This window comes from Patiria miniata, unplaced genomic scaffold (assembly GCF_015706575.1).
Source record: "Patiria miniata isolate m_02_andy unplaced genomic scaffold, ASM1570657v1 HiC_scaffold_5, whole genome shotgun sequence".
NCBI lineage: Eukaryota > Metazoa > Echinodermata > Asteroidea > Valvatida > Asterinidae > Patiria > Patiria miniata.
The window spans coordinates 7,240,164-7,257,449 of record NW_024037072.1 but is presented as its reverse complement, the minus strand read 5'-3'; the positions used below and the strand labels follow the sequence as shown (position 1 = coordinate 7,257,449).

The 17,286-nt window shown below is 41.2% G+C and overlaps 2 protein-coding genes across 3 annotated transcripts in view; both read left to right on the top strand.

Annotated features, from left to right (window-relative positions):
- The first annotated feature begins 1,003 nt into the window (after positions 1–1,003).
- LOC119740808 (alpha-mannosidase 2C1-like) overlaps positions 1,004–17,286 on the top strand; it is a 38,192-nt gene continuing 21,909 nt past the window's right edge. Inside the window, exons 1-2 of one of the 2 annotated variants that reach the window (XM_038216244.1) lie at positions 1,004–1,052; positions 8,734–8,834. In XM_038216244.1, the coding sequence (XP_038072172.1) occupies positions 8,734–8,834 (101 nt within the window). In that variant the 5' untranslated portion in view covers positions 1,004–1,052. Of the gene's footprint in view, positions 1,053–8,621; positions 8,835–17,286 lie in introns of those variants that run through there. The other variant, XM_038216243.1, reaches the window with a different exon arrangement.
- Positions 1,021–16,792, top strand: LOC119740810 (gastrula zinc finger protein XlCGF26.1-like). The gene is made up of 3 exons (XM_038216248.1): positions 1,021–1,154; positions 3,571–4,566; positions 13,458–16,792. The coding sequence occupies exons 2-3, from the start codon at positions 3,943–3,945 to the stop codon at positions 14,697–14,699; spliced, it is 1,866 nt and encodes a 621-aa protein (XP_038072176.1). The 5' UTR covers positions 1,021–1,154; positions 3,571–3,942; the 3' UTR covers positions 14,700–16,792.

The following is a 17,286-nucleotide window of genomic DNA, read 5'->3' as shown; positions in this document are numbered from 1 at the left end:
CTTGTTATTGTGTCTTTACTTAGACCAAGGGCGGATCCAGGGGAGGGGCCAACGGGGGTCAGGAGAAACGACGTGTAGAGTATATTCTCCTGACTGACGTTTACTATTCTCCTTAGTATACTGTTCGAAACGTTGAGTCCCTCCGGTTCTGTTCAGAACCACACATACTCACAAAAGAGATTTATTCACATGGTGCTACCGCAAACTTATCTTGTTTTAGTATCTTTCCACCATGCAAACCTTCAAATCTCAAAATTGTTTTCCATATTAAATTCAGGGCGGGAAATTTTTGGACCCGCTTTTTCGGGAATAAACATTTTGTTTTGCCCCCCCCCCCCAAAAAAAGATCCGGCCTTGTTTTGCAATAAAGGCGCACACCCCAAATAAATTGCCCCAGTGGCCCCCCCCCCCTACCCCCAAAAATGAACATTTGGCAACCTGCTAAAAGCACAGTCCTATGGGTTAATCTTTATTTAGCCGGTTGAAAATAAAAGTGCCTTTTTCCCCATGATTTTGTTTTATTTACATGTGTTACCAAAACCCCGTTTTCCGTACTTGGAAAGGGGAACTTAAAATCCTCGACTAGTTTACAGGGGGGGGGGGGGGGTGTCTCGTACCATACTTTCAATGAGGGCGCTTTTTATGAATTTCCATGAAAAAAACAAACACACAAACTGTTTACAGAGCTGGGGGTGGGGTTGTAGGTGCCCCCCGGATCTGCGCATGTTTGAGAGGGGGGGGGGGGAAGGAGTTCTCCTATCCCAAATTATAATACAAATGAAGGGCGACTCATTTTTTTTTGGACAGCTTTGCTTTTTTTATTTTATGGGCCTCACCCACATGTGTACTTTGGTTTAATAAATACATTTTTAACTAACATTCATGTCACTTTATATTTTGTGGCAAATAAAATAAGAAGAACTTCTTGACTGAAGTATGGTCGAAATCGTACTCTTGAGGGCGCAGTGTACGCGGGAAATGACCTTGAGATTGCCCGTGCGCGTGATCGTGAGAGAAGTACATGTGTTGCCTAGCTAGGCCATTTATGAAAAATGAATGCGACCGCCGTTTTCAAGAATAAACGTTGTACTTTGGAGAGAGCAGAGAAGTTTATATCGGACACGTATTTCACCGATGTGAACTTAAGACTGAAGGTAAGGTTACTTTCGTTGCAAAAGTAAACTAGCCTGGAAAGGATGCAGGGAAAATGGAAAACGAAGTGGCTATCGTTACGGCATTCGTTGTTTAGCGCCCTCAACGATTCTTTTTTGATACGCACGCAGGTATATAATTATTTGTTTTCCCGTGTTTTGGTGAACAGTGCGACAGCTCAGTCGATAGCGGGTAGGATTTTGCACCGCGAGCGAGGTTGCGGGTTCGCATCTCAGTTTTGCACTCGAATTTTTCCCCTTTTCTAACCTGAGGCTTTGGAGGGTTTTTTTAGGAGGGAAATAAAGTCCGAATTTTATAACGTTCAAATTCACTTTTTTCCTTCTTATTTATATTTTCTTCTCATGTTTTTATAAAAGTTGCAGTACTACCGTAACGATAGAAAATGGGAAATGCGTTACGGCTGCCGTAACAATAGCCACTGCGAATGGAAAAAATGTTGCAACTTGACGCCACTTCCGCGATTGTGTAGGCCGCGCCTAGGCCCTCTTAATATGCCCAGACTATGGAGAGTCTAGCCCCATAAATGTGGCCAACAAAATCCACTAAGGGAACAAAATCCACTTAAACTTTATTGGACCTACCATTACCAAACTAGTTGGCGACATTCTCAATATCAGGTATGTCATAGATAGAGGGCAGGGTTTTGATTTTTGAGGGAAATTTGGGGGTTAAGTGACGATGACAGCCATGACAGCGCAGCGACAACACGTGACTCGAAAATAAAGATGGCAATCACCGCGCGATGTACCGTGAGCAAAAAATTGCAAGTCACAAACCGTGCAGGAAAATCATGATTTCGGCGATCGTGAAGTGCAGGGCCCCCAAGAATCTGTTTAAAATTGCAAAACGGGTGTCGGAGTCACAATTGTGCCCAATTGGATCCAAACAAAACAGGGGCCCTACACTTCACGATCACCAATTTACTGGACTACCTCCCTAAATAGTAGTCCCATAAATGTAACGGAAATACTGGACTACCTCCGTATTTTGTCACACACCCCACCTGTGGTGTAAATACGGAGCGTCCTGTTGCTAGGGGAGCCAAAAGTTAGTGGCACCAAAAACTCACCAATAAGGCCAAACAAAAAAAAGTCTCCGGTTTCTGGTATGGAGCTTGCCCCAAAAGTGGTGGGGCGACGCGGCTTTTTTTTTTTTTTTACCTGTTTTTTTTTTTTTTTTGGCTTCAAATGTCGGCTGATGACTGCAAATGGTGCCCGACTAAACTTAGTGCAAATATATGGGAGTCCAGAGAGGCCACATGAAGCTTATTCTCGATCATAACCCCATCTAAAAACACGTTAAAATTGTGCAGCAGCAGGATTCCAGTCAAACCAGTGAGTTTGGCGGTTTTGAGACATCATCTTGTATTGAAAAAAAAACTTTTTCATTTTGCCGACGTGCATGGCTACGGCGACGCGCGCGCATACCAGAAACCGGAGACTTTTTTTTTTGGCCTAATATTAATAAGACAAGTAGACACAAAAATGTAAAAAGAAAGTCAGGAGCTCAGTCTGGTGGCAACCTACTTGTGCACACCACCATTGAACCCTAGTATTAGGTGAGTTTTATATCTCAACTGGGTTTGGATAATGGGGTGACCAGAAAAGGACTATTTTTAGGTTGATTTTTGTCCATTTCCAGATGATTATCAGTATCACTATACTTCTAGAATTAGAAGGAACAGTCATTCGTGGGTCGTCGTAATGCAATGGGAAGGAGATCTAGGAGCTTTGATAGACGTATGTATTTCTTGCATCTAGAATTCCAATTTCTCAAACCAAAATCTCCCAAAAAGCTTCCCTGGTTGTTTCATATTTTGTCTGTTTAAAAGTTGGGAACAATGGTGTTAAGGACCTCGTATCAACCCCTTTTTTTGAGAAATCAGGTTTATTCTTTACTGAAGTCTGTCAGCTTCCACATCGCCAACATCGATTTGCAGCTCAACAAACTTCGCGAGTACTTAAATATCAGCCTGGCATGTTATCCATTACTAGGCCACGCGCTCGTTTGGTGTGCATCGATGCGGGATGGCAAGTTGATTTTAATATCTTATTAATAAGAGCTAAGCGGACTCTGCATTTTGTTGCTGAAGTCATTTTGAAATGGAAAAATCCCTTGACTTGACAAACAGAAGTTGTAAAGAGGTCACACCATCTGAACTCCCGTATTGAGAGTCACACACCGGTGTATATATATATATATATATATCTATATATATATATACATACCTATATATATACATGTATATCTGGAAACAATTGTATAATGACAGCTGTTTGAAGATGCACTCTAAGCAATCTGCTGGGTAAATTGTGCATCTCTGGCTCTATATGAGGGAGTACATTGTATTTTAACGTCACTCATATTTTGTCTGATAATGCCTTTTTGACCATACAGGAACCCTCTGGTGCTTTCAGCCGTCTTCCTTTATTGAAAGCCTGTTTCAGCTACGAGTGCCATCCACAACAAAGCCAACAAGAAGGAGCTTCATTCAGTGGTAAAGCAATAGAGTAAAGACCGCACAAGACATCAGCAGGTCCACGCTCAAGAGAGAGTGTTCATTTGTGACATTTGTGGCAGAGGCTTCTCACTGAAAGGCACCGAATCAATGCATCAGTTGATCGACACTGAAGAGAAACATTTGTGATGTTCTGATCAAGTGCTTCTCGCGGAAATGTCATCGTCAACAACAGAGAATCCACACTAATGACAATTTGTGACATTTGTGGCAAAGGCTTCTCTTGAAGTTGCAACCTACGAAAACATACAATGGCCCACACTAACGAGAAACCATTTGTTTGTGACACTTGTGGCAAAGGCTTCTCACAGAAAGGTAGCCTTCAAGTACATCAGAGGGTCCACACTAATGAGAAACCATTTGTTTGTGACATTTGTGGCAAAGGCTTCTCACATAATGCCTCCCTTCAAATGCATGAGAGGATCCACACTAATGACAAATCATTCGTTTGTGACATTTGTGGAAAAGGCTTTTCAGTGAACGGCAGTCTTCACAGACATCGGAGGGTCCACACTAAAGAAAAACCATTTGTATGTGACATTTGTGGCAAAGGCTTCTCACAGCAAGGTAGCCTTCAAGTACATCAGAGGGTCCACACTAATGACAGACCATTTGTGTGTGACATTTGTGGCAAATGTTTCTCAGATATTGGCACCCTAAAAAAACATATGGTGGTCCACACTAAAGAGAAACCATTTGTTTGTGACATTTGCGGAAAAGGCTTTTCATTGAACAGCAGTCTTCACAGACATCAGTGGGTCCACACTAAAGAGAAACCATTTGTTTGTGACATTTGCGGAAAAGGCTTTTCAGCGAACAGCAATCTTCACAGACATCAGAGGGTCCACACTAAAGAGAAACCATTTGTTTGCGACATTTGTGACAAAGGCTTCACACAGAAAGGTAACCTTCAAGTACATCAGAGGGTCCACACTGATGACAGACCATTTGTGTGTGACATTTGTGGCAAATGCTTCTCTGATAGTGGCTACCTAAAAAATCATATGATGGTCCACACTAAAGAGAAACCATTTGTTTGCAACATTTGTGGCAAAGGTTTCTTGCGTGACAAAACCCTTAAACAACATCGGAAGATCCATTATAATGAGAAACCATTTGTTTGTGACATTTGTGGTAACGGCTTTTCAGAGAACGGCAGTCTTCGCAGACATCAGAGGGTCCACACTAAAGAAAAACCATTTGCATGTGACATTTGCGGGAAAGAATTCTCACAAAAATGCCACCTTCAGCAACATCAGAGGGTCCACACTAAAGAAAAAACATTTGTTTGTGACATTTGTTGCCAAAGCTTCTCATTAAAAAGTTACCTTCAGCAACATCTTAGGGTCCACACTAATGAGAAACCAATTGTTTGTGACATTTGTGGCAATGGCTTCTCACGTAATGCCTTCTTTCAAATGCATGAGAGGATCCACACTAATGACAAACCATTCATTTGTGACATTTGCGGAAAAGGCTTTTCAGTGAACAGCAGTCTTCACAGACATCAGAGGGTCCACACTAAAGAGAAACCATTTGTATGTGACATTTGTGGCAAAGGCTTCTCACAGCAAGGAAACCTTCAAGTACATCAGAGGGTCCACACTAATGACAGACCATTTGTGTGTGACATTTGTGGCAAATGTTTCTCTGATATTGGCACCCTAAAAAAACATATGGTGGTCCACACTAAAGAGAAACCATTTGTTTGTGACATTTGCGGAAAAGGCTTTTCATTGAACAGCAGTCTTCACAGACATCATAGGGTCCACACTAAAGAGAAACCATTTATTTGTGACATTTGCGGCAAAGCCTTTGCGCTAAACGGCAACCTACAACAACATCAACGGATCCACACTAACGAGAAACCATTTGCTTGTAACATTTGCGGCAAAGCCTTTGCGCTAAATGGCAACCTACAACGACATCAACGGATTCACACTAACAAGAAACCATTTGCTTGTGGTGTTTGTGGCGAAAGCTTCTCACATATTGGCAATCTTCAATATCATCAGAAGACCCACACTAAATGACAAACTGTTTGTGACATTTGTGGTTGATGCTTCCGCGGGAAAAGAAATCTTTGCCAACATCAGAGTCCATTCGAGTGAAAAATCATTTAAATGACATTTGTAGCAGATGCTCATTCACTGAGTCAGTTTATCACCTACAACATTATTATTCACTAGGTACATTTTCATGAAGTGGCATGTGGCAATATGTAGGGATGGTGGCCCACAGCTCCAAGCATGTTTACCAAGTGTTATCTTATCCAGTTCATGTATCTGTAAATGAAGAAGTATGCAATATTGTATCAGTGCTCAATTGCCAGTGAAAGCTACTTGGGAAAAATGAACACTTGCTGAACAGTTACAAGCTGGGCGGAGCTATATTTACAGTTATTTGAATATAAAAATTGTAGTTCAGGCCAAAAAAAAAAGTCTCTGGTTTCTGGTCTGCGTGCGCGTCACTGTAGCCATGCGCATCGGCAAAATTAAGAAGTTTTTTTTTCAATGGAAGATGATGTCACAAAACCGCCAAACTCACTGGTTTGACTGGAATTCTGCTGCTGCGCAATTTTAATGTGTTTTTAGACGGGGTTACAATTGAGTATAACTTTATGTGGCCTCTCTGGGCTCCCATACATTTTGCACAAAATTTAGTCGGGCACCATTTGTTTGAAAAACCATTTGTTTGTGACATTACGGCACAGGAAATGTCTCCTTCAACAGCATCAGCGAGCTCACGCTAATGAGAAACCATTTGCTTGTGACATTGGCGGCACAGAATTCTCTCATAGTGGCAACCTACAAAAACTTTTGATGGTCCACACTAATGAGAAACCATTTATTTGTGACATTGGCGACAAAGGCTTCTCACGGAAAGGTTACCTTCAACAACATGAGATCGAGAGGTCACGCTTGTGAGAAACCATTTGCTGGTGACATTTGCGGCAAAGCCTTTGCACAAAACAGCACCGTGACCCTACAAATACATCAACGGATCCTCACTAATTAGGAACCATTTACTTTTGACATTTGTGACAAAGTTTTCACAGGGAGGTAGTCTTTATCATCATCAGAGGGTCCACACTAATAAGAAACCGTTTGTTTGTGACATTTTGTTAATCAGACTTCTCACATAAATGTAACCTTGAACGACATTCGATATAGTCCACACTAAAGGATAAACCGTTTGTCACTGTTTCTTTGCGACATTTGTTATTATTCATTGGCATACTGAAGGAAGGGAATTATTCATGCATTAATTTCAGAATGTTATAAAAAAAAAAATTAACCCCTGAACACCCCCAGGGTGTGTGTAACGTCATACTCGTACTCATAAATACCTAGTTTAGCCATTCCTATTGGTGGATATCCCATCACGTATAAAACCCGACCGATGCTTTAAAACGGTGTCACATGAAAATTTGACTCCAATAAAATCTGGTTCCTTTTACTCTTTCATTGGACGAACCCTCACACGTGACCAGTTGCTCTACTTGTTATTGTGTCTTTACTTAGACCAAGGGCGGATCCAGGGGCCAACGGGGGTCGGGAGAAACGACGTGTAGAGTATATTCTCCTGACTGACGTATACTGTTCTCCTTAGTATACTGTTCGAAACGTTGAGTCCCTCCGGTTATGTTCAGAACCACACATACTCACAAAAGAGATTTATTCACATGGTGCTACCGCAAACTTATCTTGTGTTAGTATCTTTCCACCATGCAAACCTTCAAATCTCAAGATTGTTTTCCATATTAAATTCAGGGCGGGAAATTTTTGGACCCGCTTTTTCGGGAATAAACATTTTGTTTTGCCCCCCCCCCCAAAAGATCCGGCCTTGTTTTGCGATAAAGGCGCACACCCCAAATAAATTGCCCCAGTGCCCCCCCCCCCCTCCCCAAAAAAATGAACATTTGGCAACCTGCTAAAAGCACAGTCCTATGGGTTAATCTTTATTTAGCCGGTTGAAAATAAAAGTGCCTTTTTTTCCACGATTTTGTTTTATTTACATGTGTTACCAAAACCCCGTTTTCCGTACTTGGAAAGGGGAACTTAAAATCCTCGACTAGCTTACAGGGGGGGGGGGGGGTGTCTCGTACCATACTTTGAATGAGGGCGCTTTTTATGAATTTCCATGAAAAAAAACAAACACACAAAATGTTTACAGAGCTGGGGGTGGGGGTGTAGGTGCCCCCCGATCTGCGCATGTTTGAGAGGGGGGGGGGGAGGAGTTCTCCTATCCCAAATTATAATAAAAATGAAGGGCGACTCATTTTTGTTTTAGACAGCTTTGCTTTTTTTATTTTATGGGCCTCACCCACATGTGTACTTTGGTTTAATAAATACATTTTTAACGAACATTCATGTCACTTTATATTTTGTGGCAAATAAAATAAGAACAACTTCTTGACTGAAGTATGGTCGAAATCGTACTCTTGAGGGCGCAGTGTACGCGGAAAATGACCTTGAGATTACCTTGCCGGTAGCATAAAATGGCACGACAGTAGAGCGCGTGATGAATATGCATGACTATGACGTCACTAGAAGCTCATGAGTAATATATCACGCACGGTACTGATAGATATACATGTACATGTAGATGCACACTGTACAGTATGTGCTGCATCCCACCGATGATATCACATTTAACAAGTCCTCTTTCTACTGTCGCGCCGCCACCCTCTAGTGTCGTCCCACTTACCGATGATATCACATTTAACAAGTCCTCTTTCTACTGTCGCGCCGCCTCCTCTAGTGCCGTCCCACTTGATGATCATCAGTAAGTGGGGCAATAGTAGAGGGTGGCGGCGCGACAGTAGAAAGAGGACTTGTTAAATGTGATATCATTGGTTAGTGGGACGACACTAGAGGGTGGCGGCGCGACAGTAGAAAGAGTGACGTCATATCATGCATATTCATCACGCGCTCTACTGTCGTGCCATTTTATGCTACCGAGATTGCCCGTGCGCGTGATCGTGAGAGAAGTACATGTGTTGCCTAGCTAGGCCCTATATGACATGACATGTATGAAAAATGAATGCGACCGCCGTTTTCAAGAATAAACGTTGTACTTTGGAGAGAGCAGAGAAGTTTATATCGGACACGTATTTCACCGATGTGAACTTAAGAGGAAGGTAAGGTTACTTTCGTTGCAAAAGTATTAAGTAAACTAGCCTGGAAAGCCGAAAGGATGCAGGGAAAATGGAAAACGAAGTGGCTATCGTTACGGCATTCGTTGTTTAGACGCACGCAGGTATATAATTATTTGTTTTCCCGTGTTTTGGTGAACAGTGCGACAGCTCAGTCGATAGCGGGTAGGATTTTGCACCGCGAGGTTGCGGGTTCGCATCTCAGTTTTGCACTCAAATTTTTTTCCTTTTCTAACCCTTAGGCTTTGGAGGGTTTTTTTTTAAAGGGAAATAAAGTCCGAATTTTATAACGTTCAAATTCACTTTTTTCCTTCTTATTTATATTTTCTTCCCATGTTTTTATAAAAGTTGCAGTACTACCGTAACGATAAAATGGGAAATGCGTTACGGCTGCCGTAACAATAGCCACTGCGAATGGAAAAAATGTTGCAACTTGACGCCACTTTCGCGATTGTGTAGGCCGCGCCTAGGCCCTCTTAATATGCCCAGACTATGGAGAGTTTAGCCCCATAAATGTGGCCAACAAAATCCACTAAGGGAACAAAATCCACTTAAACTTTATTGGACCTACCAAACTAGTTGGCGACATTCTCAATATAAGGTATGTCATAGATAGAGGGCAGGGTTTTGATTTTTGAGGGAAATTTGGGGGTTAAATGACGATGACAGCCATGACAGCGCAGCGACAACACGTGACCCGAAAATAAAGATGGCAATCACCGCGCGATGTACCGTGAGCAAAAAATTGCAAGTCACAAACCGTGCAGGAAAATCATGATTTCGGCGATCGTGAAGTGCAGGGCCCCCAAGAATCTGTTTAAAATTGCAAAACGGGTGTCATTAGAATTGAGAAAAGTCGGCTTTTGATTGAGCACTAAAAACACATTTTTGACTCTAATTTGAGGAGTAATTGCAGAATACCCCGCCACTCGGAAATACACCCCTAAATTCTCTGGCTACGAGGTTGGAATCACTGGAAAAGAAACAATTCAAGTCCATGCCAGCTACGCGGATACTGAGTGGGGGTCCATTATTTGAGAACGAAGCAACACAAAAGGAATGGGAGTTGCTGAAAAAGTTTTTAAGTCCAAACCAACCACCCTGTTGGCGGCTACGCGGATACGGAGTGGGAGTCCCCTTGAATATGCTTGAGAACGAAGCAACACAAAAGGAATGGGAGTTGCTGAAAAAATTTCAAGTCCAAACCAACTACATGTACCCTGTTGGCGGCTACGCAGTTACGAAGTGGGAGTGCAATAGAGCATGACGCATAGTACATACAAGTAGCGCTGAGAATGTTTATTGAGGTCAACCAACCGTGACCTCGTAGCCGGCTATGAGGTGGATAGATCGAGTGGCGGGGTACATGTATTCTGCAAATGTGCCTAATTTGATCCAAACAAAACAGGGGCCCTACTCTTCACGATCACCAATTTACTGGACTACCTCCGTAAATAGTAGTCCCATAAATGTGACGGAAATACTGGACTACCTCCGTATTTTGTCACACACCCCACCTGTGGTGTAAATACGGAGCGTCCTGTTGCTAGGGGAGCCGAAAATTAATTAATAATCAAAATTATTTTGTCAGCAGAAAAGCAACCCAGCTATTAGTTAACTGCTATATGGCACAAAATCGTTAAATTCGGTACCTTCAGAGGTCTAGTTATCCAAAAATCATGGTAATTCGTCAAAGAATGCAGACGGTTCTGAAAAAGCATGGTGTCTCTGATATTTACCAGACTGTTTCCCGGCCACCCTAATTATAGTCAAAAGGCCAATGGGCATGGGCGTCGCGAGGGGGGGCAAGGGGGGGCACTTGCCCCCCCCCCCCTGGAAAAGCCAAAAAAAAAAAAAAAAAAAGGAAGAAAAAAAAGGAAGAAAAAAAAGGAAGAAAAAAAAGAAAAAAAAAACAGGCGCGAAGACAAAGTGGTGTAAATTTAATGAGTTGGGGGGGGGGGGAATGTCCCTGCCCCCCCCTCTAAAACTGATAAATCGAGAATGTGTTGAGAAATACAAGCATTTTTTGGCAAAATTCTTTTTTGCCCCCCTCTAGAAAAAATCCCGGCGACGCCCATGCCAATGGGGTCAGGGAACCAGACAAGAGCTTTAGTCATCTACTGAGCGTGCATCAACTTTGGCAAAGCGCACCGCTGCTGTTGCCTGTCATTCCCAAATCTTTGAAGCCCTCTGAAGTGAAGCGCGCCCTCTTGTGTGCGCTCTTCATCCGCGGCCGCGTATTGCATCCTGGTAGTGGTACTTCACAATCAGCATGCAGTAAATGCTGCGAGCATGCTTGTACATGTACATAGGTTGTATTGCAGATCACAATCATAGCAAGAACATACAACACACACATACTGAAATTTGTATCCTTGTAGAGACATTTCTTTGTTCTCATGTAGTAAAGTTTTCAAGTTTGATATTGAAGAACTTTTCAAAATAATCTTATTTTAACTAGAGTTAATTTCCTTGGCTGAAATCCGGAAATAATATCCCTTTTCTAAAACTCTTCCATTTGCGACAGATCCACCCACCTTGGAAATTCCTAGTTTTTGAGTAAAATCCATATATCTATTTCGTGAAAACCTTGTGGAGACGTATTCATCTATAGAAATTGCCCTGTGGAGACGTATACAATCTTTTGTTCCCTATTGTGTGCACGTCTCCAGAGGGTACCGTGTATCAGATCAGTACAAGAAGACCAGATGAACAAGGTCCACCGAGTTCTGTCAAGTTAGTGGCACCAAAAACTCACAAATAACATGACAAGTAGACACAAAAATGTCAAAAGAAAGTCAGGAGCTCAGTCTGGGGGCAACCTACTTGTGCACACCACCATTGAACCCTAGTATTAGGTGAGTTTTATATCTCAACTGGGTTTGGATAATGGGGTGACCAGAAAAGGACTATTTTTAGGTTGATTTTTGTCCATTTCCAGATGATTATCAGTATCACTATACTTCTAGAATTAGAAGGAACAGTCATTCGTGGGTTGTTGTAATGCAATGGGAAGGAGATCTAGGAGCTTTGATAGACGTACATGTATGTATTTCTTGCATCTAGAATTCCAATTTCTCAAACAAAAATCTCCCAAAAAGCTTCCCTGGTTGTTTCATATTTTGTCTGTTTACAAGTTGGGAACAATGGTGTTTAGGACCTCGTATCAACACTTTTTTTGTGAAATCAGGTTTATTCTTTACTGAAGTCTGTTAGCTTCCACATCGCCAACATCGATTTGCAGCTCAACAAATTATCGCGAGTTCTTAAATATCAGCCTGGCATGTTATCCATTACTAGGCCACGCGCTCGTTTGGTGTGCATCGATGCGGGATGGCAAGTTGATTTAATATCTTATTAATAAGAGCTAAGCGGATATGAGGGAGTACATTGCATTTTAACGTCACTCATATTTTGTCTGATAATGCCTTTTTGACCATACAGGAACCCTCTGGTGCTTTCAGCCATCGTCTTTTATTGAAAGCCTGTATCAGCTACGAGTGCCATCCACAACAAAGCCAACAAGAAGGAGCTTCATTCAGTGGTAAAGCAATGGAGTAAAGACCACACAAGACATCAGCAGGTCCACACCCAAGAGAGAGTGTTCATTTGTGACATTTGTGGCAGAGGCTTCTCACTGAAAGGCACCGAATCAATGCATCAGTTGATCGACACTAAAGAGAAACATTTGTGATGTTCTGATCAAGTGCTTCTCGCGGAAATGTCATCGTCAACAACAGAGAATCCACACTAATGACAATTTGTGACATTTGTGGCAAAGGCTTCTCTTGAAGTTGCAACCTACGAAAACATACAATGGCCCACACTAACGAAAAACCATTTGTTTGTGACATTTGTGGCAAAGGCTTCTCACAGAAAGGTAGCCTTCAAGTACATCAGAGGGTCCACACTAATGAGAAACCATTTGTTTGTGACATTTGTGGCAAAGGCTTCTCACGTAATGCCTCCCTTCAAATGCATGAGAGGATCCACGCTAATGACAAACCATTTGTTTGTGACATTTGTGGCAAAGGCTTCTCACAGAAGGGTAGCCTTCAAGTACATCAGAGGGTCCACACTAATGAGAAACCATTTGTTTGTGACATTTGTGGCAAAGGCTTCTCACATAATGCCTCCCTTCAAATGCATGAGAGGATCCACACTAATGACAAATCATTCGTTTGTGACATTTGTGGAAAAGGCTTTTCAGTGAACGGCAGTCTTCACAGACATCGGAGGGTCCACACTAAAGAAAAACCATTTGTATGTGACATTTGTGGCAAAGGCTTCTCACAGCAAGGAAACCTTCAAGTACATCAGAGGGTCCACACTAATGACAGACCATTTGTGTGTGACATTTGTGGCAAATATTTCTCAGATATTGGCACCCTAAAAAAACATATGGTGGTCCACACTAAAGAGAAACCATTTGTTTGTGACATTTGCGGAAAAGGCTTTTCATTGAACAGCAGTCTTCACAGACATCAGAGGGTCCACACTAAAGAGAAACCATTTGTTTGTGACATTTGCGGAAAAGGCTTTTCAGCGAACAGCAATCTTCACAGACATCAGAGGGTCCACACTAAAGAGAAAACATTTGTTTGCGACATTTGTGGCAAAGGCTTTTCATTGAACAGCAGTCTTCACAGACATCAGAGGGTCCACACTAAAGAGAAACCATTTGTTTGTGACATTTGCGGAAAAGGCTTTTCAGTGAACAGCAGTCTTCACAGACATCAGAGGGTCCACACTAAAGAGAAACCATTTGTTTGCGACATTTGTGGCAAAGGCTTCTCACAGAAAGGTAACCTTCAAGTACATCAGAGGGTCCACACTAAGGACAGACCATTTGTGTGTGACATTTGTGGCAAATGCTTCTCTGATAGTGGCTACCTAAAAAATCATATGATGGTCCACACTAAAGAGAAACCATTTGTTTGCGACATTTGTGGCAAAGGTTTCTCGCGTGACCAAACCCTAAAACAACATCGGATGAGCCATAATAATGAGAAACCATTTGTTTGTGACATTTGTGGTAAAGGCTTTTCAGAAAACGGCAGTCTTCACAGACATCAGAGGGTCCACACTAAAGAAAAACCATTTGTATGTGACATTTGTGGCAAAGGCTTCTCACAGAAAGGAAACCTTCAAGTACATCAGAGGGTCCACACTAAAGAAAAACCATTTGTTTGTGACATTTGTTGCCAAAGCTTCTCATGGAAAGGTTACCTTCAGCAACATCTTAGGGTCCACACTAATGACAAACCGTTCGTTTGTGACATTTGCGGAAAAGGCTTTTCAGTGAACAGCAGTCTTCACAGACATCAGAGGGTCCACACTAAAGAAAAACCATTTGTATGTGACATTTGTGGCAAAGGCTTCTCACAGAAAGTAAACCTTCAAGTACATCAGAGGGTCCACACTAATGACAGACCATTTGTGTGTGACATTTGTGGCAAATGTTTCTCTGATATTGGCACCCTAAAAAAACATAAGGTAGTCCACACTAAAGAGAAACCATTTGTTTGTGACATTTGCGGCAAAGCCTTTGCGCTAAACGGCAACCTTCAACAACATCAACGGATCCACACTAATGAGAAACCATTTGCTTGTGACATTTGCGGCAAAGCCTTTGCGCTAAACGGCTACCTACAACGACATCAACGGATCCACACTAATGAGAAACCATTTGCTTGTGACATTTGCGGCAAAGCCTTTGCTCTAAACGGCAACCTACAAAAACATCAACGGATTCACACTAACAAGAAACCATTTGCTTGTGGTGTTTGTGGCGAAAGCTTCTCACATATTGGCAATCTTCAATATCATCAGAAGACCCACACTAAATGAGAAACTGTTGTGACATTTGTGGTTGATGCTTCCGCTGGAAAAGAAATCTTTGCCAACATCAGAGTCCATTCCAGTGAAAAATCATTTAAGTGACATTTGTAGCAGATGCTCATTCACTGAGTCAGTTTATCACCTACAACATTATTATTTACTAGGTACATTTTCATGGAGTGGCATGTGGCAATATGTAGGGCTGGTGGCCCACAGCTCCAAGCATGTTTACCAAGTGTTATCTTATCCAGTTCATGTATCTAAATGAGGAAGTGTGCAATATTGTATCAGTGCTCAATTGCCAGTGAAAGCTGCTTGGGAAAAATGAACACTTGCTGAACAGGTACAAGCTGGGCGGAGCTATATTTACAGTTATTTGTATAAAAAAAATTGTAGTTCAGGCCATAAAAAAAAAAGTCTCTGGTTTCTGGTCTGCGCGTGCGTCGCCGTAGCCATGCGCGTCGGCAAAATTAATAAGTTTTTTTTTCAATGGAAGATGATGTCTCAAAACTGCCAAACTCACTGGTTTGACTGGAATCCTGCTGCTGTGCAATTTTGACAAGTTTTTAGACGGGGTTACAATTGAGTATAAGCTTTATGTGGCCTCTCTGGGCTCCCATACATTTTGCACAAAATTTAGTCGGGCACCATTTGCAGCCATCAGCCGACATTTGAAGAAAAAAAAGTTTAAAAAAAAATAAAAAAATGCTGCATCGCCGCACCACTTTTGAGGCAAGCTCCATACCAGAAACCGAAGACTTTTTTGAGGCGCCTGCCTTTTTGTCTTATTAAATGTACCTGTACAGACTGTTAGTACATGAAGCATGATGTTTGAACTGCCAATCTTGTTTTGATTTGACACTACAATGTTTTTATCAAACACACTTTATTTATTTCGAGTGCAACTTCCCTAGACTTTGGTTTGCGAACAGTTACTAGCTGGGTGGAGTTATATTTACATAAAGTTAAATATTCAGTATGTAGTTAATTTTCTGTTGTTACATGTGTGATATGTAATGTACAGTAGCCTGATTTTGGAATTGCCATTCATGTATAATGTCATCCTTTTTTTCATATGACCCTCCAATGTTTGCCTTCAAACACCTTTTACTTCAGATGGATTTTTACCAGAATTGGTTTGTATAGGGCCTTCTGTATTGAAGTGTTGGGCAAAATCATATATTTTTGTGTTGACACTAATTAATTTATCTTTTTGATATTTGCAATGAATCTTGGGTACAGATGTAAAACTAGGCAGTACGTCGTTAAGTGGTTACGTTATACACCGCCAAGGTCACACGTTGACTGGGGTGACATTTCCACACAAACCTGGACTTAACAATTTGCAAAGATATGTGAATTTCTATTAAACTTTTAATGTTACTATTTTTTACAAAGTAATTCCCCTTCAGAGTACCAGTTGTGATTTTGAGTTTTCTTTCTTTGTAATTTGTAAACAGCAAGGATAGATTTGGTAATTTATTATTTTGAATGAAGATTGCTTGTAACTTTGTTTCAAAGAAATGTGTCTTAGGAAGTTATTAATATTTATACAGACAATTATAAAGATAAAAAGAGTATGGAGTCATTAACACTTCCTGGCAAGCCAAGTTGCATAATTAAGCACAAAGTTAGTAACACCACTAGTGGTCCCTGTTTGAAAGCATTTCGTATCATTTACAGTCTGCTCCCGTTACCATGAAAACGATGCGATGCGAGGGTGCAGCCTAGCCTTCACCATAGCTGTTAAATCAATGCACAGCACATGTATCAACAAAACATCCTGGATAAATTGGTGGGACAGTTTGACATAAATTTGAATAATTATAGTACAGTGTCATTAGCTGCACATGGGCATTCAAAACATGTTTGTTTTAAATGCTTACATTGGACAAATTACCTTAGTTATTAATTGTAGCTCTATTATTGTCTTGAAATTTTGGCGACAGACTAGTACCGGTAATCCATAGAAAGCTACATGTACAGCTATGCAAATCCTCAGTATAAATTAAGTCCATGTAATTTTGGATAGAACTGTAGCGTGCATGTTGAATGTCTGTTGTAAATAAATACGTTACTTGTTCAAAACATGTCTAACAATATTGTTGCGGTTGTGTGGTGTCTTTCTACAGTGTATGCTTACCTACAGCCCTCACAAAGCTAATGACAAATCACAAAGTTTTTCCTAGCACCATCTCATTTGCACATAAATTGAACTTGAAACAAAACTTAATTGAACTTGAGGACAACAAAATTATAGTTGACTCAGAATGGTTATTCACTGCAAGGTTGTTAAACAATCAATCAATTTTTAAAATTGAATTTTTTCTTTGAAGGACTTATTAAAAAAGAAATGTTGGTCTGTCAAATTTAATAAATTGTTGGATTTTGACGGACCAAACATTGTTACATTTCAAGACTCGCATCTGTTGTTAAAACTCGGATAAATTCATCACATCACGAGCTTCATTATGTTTTTCGTTATGGTCACGTAATGATCAGTTACAATGATGACCAATCAGGTGATGACAAAATGGCAGCCATAAATTTTTGAATCATGTGACTTCCTTCATGAATTCATGTGACTTCCTTCATG

Excerpts from the sequence above, each read along its gene's own strand:
- LOC119740810 (XM_038216248.1), top strand. The coding sequence starts at position 3,943 with ATGGCCCACACTAACGAGAAACCATTTGTTTGTGACACTTGTGGCAAA. Across the intron at positions 4,567-13,457 it reads AGAAACCATTTGTTTGCGAC|ATTTGTGGCAAAGGCTTTTC; the intron begins ATTTGTGACAAA and ends TTTGTTTGCGAC.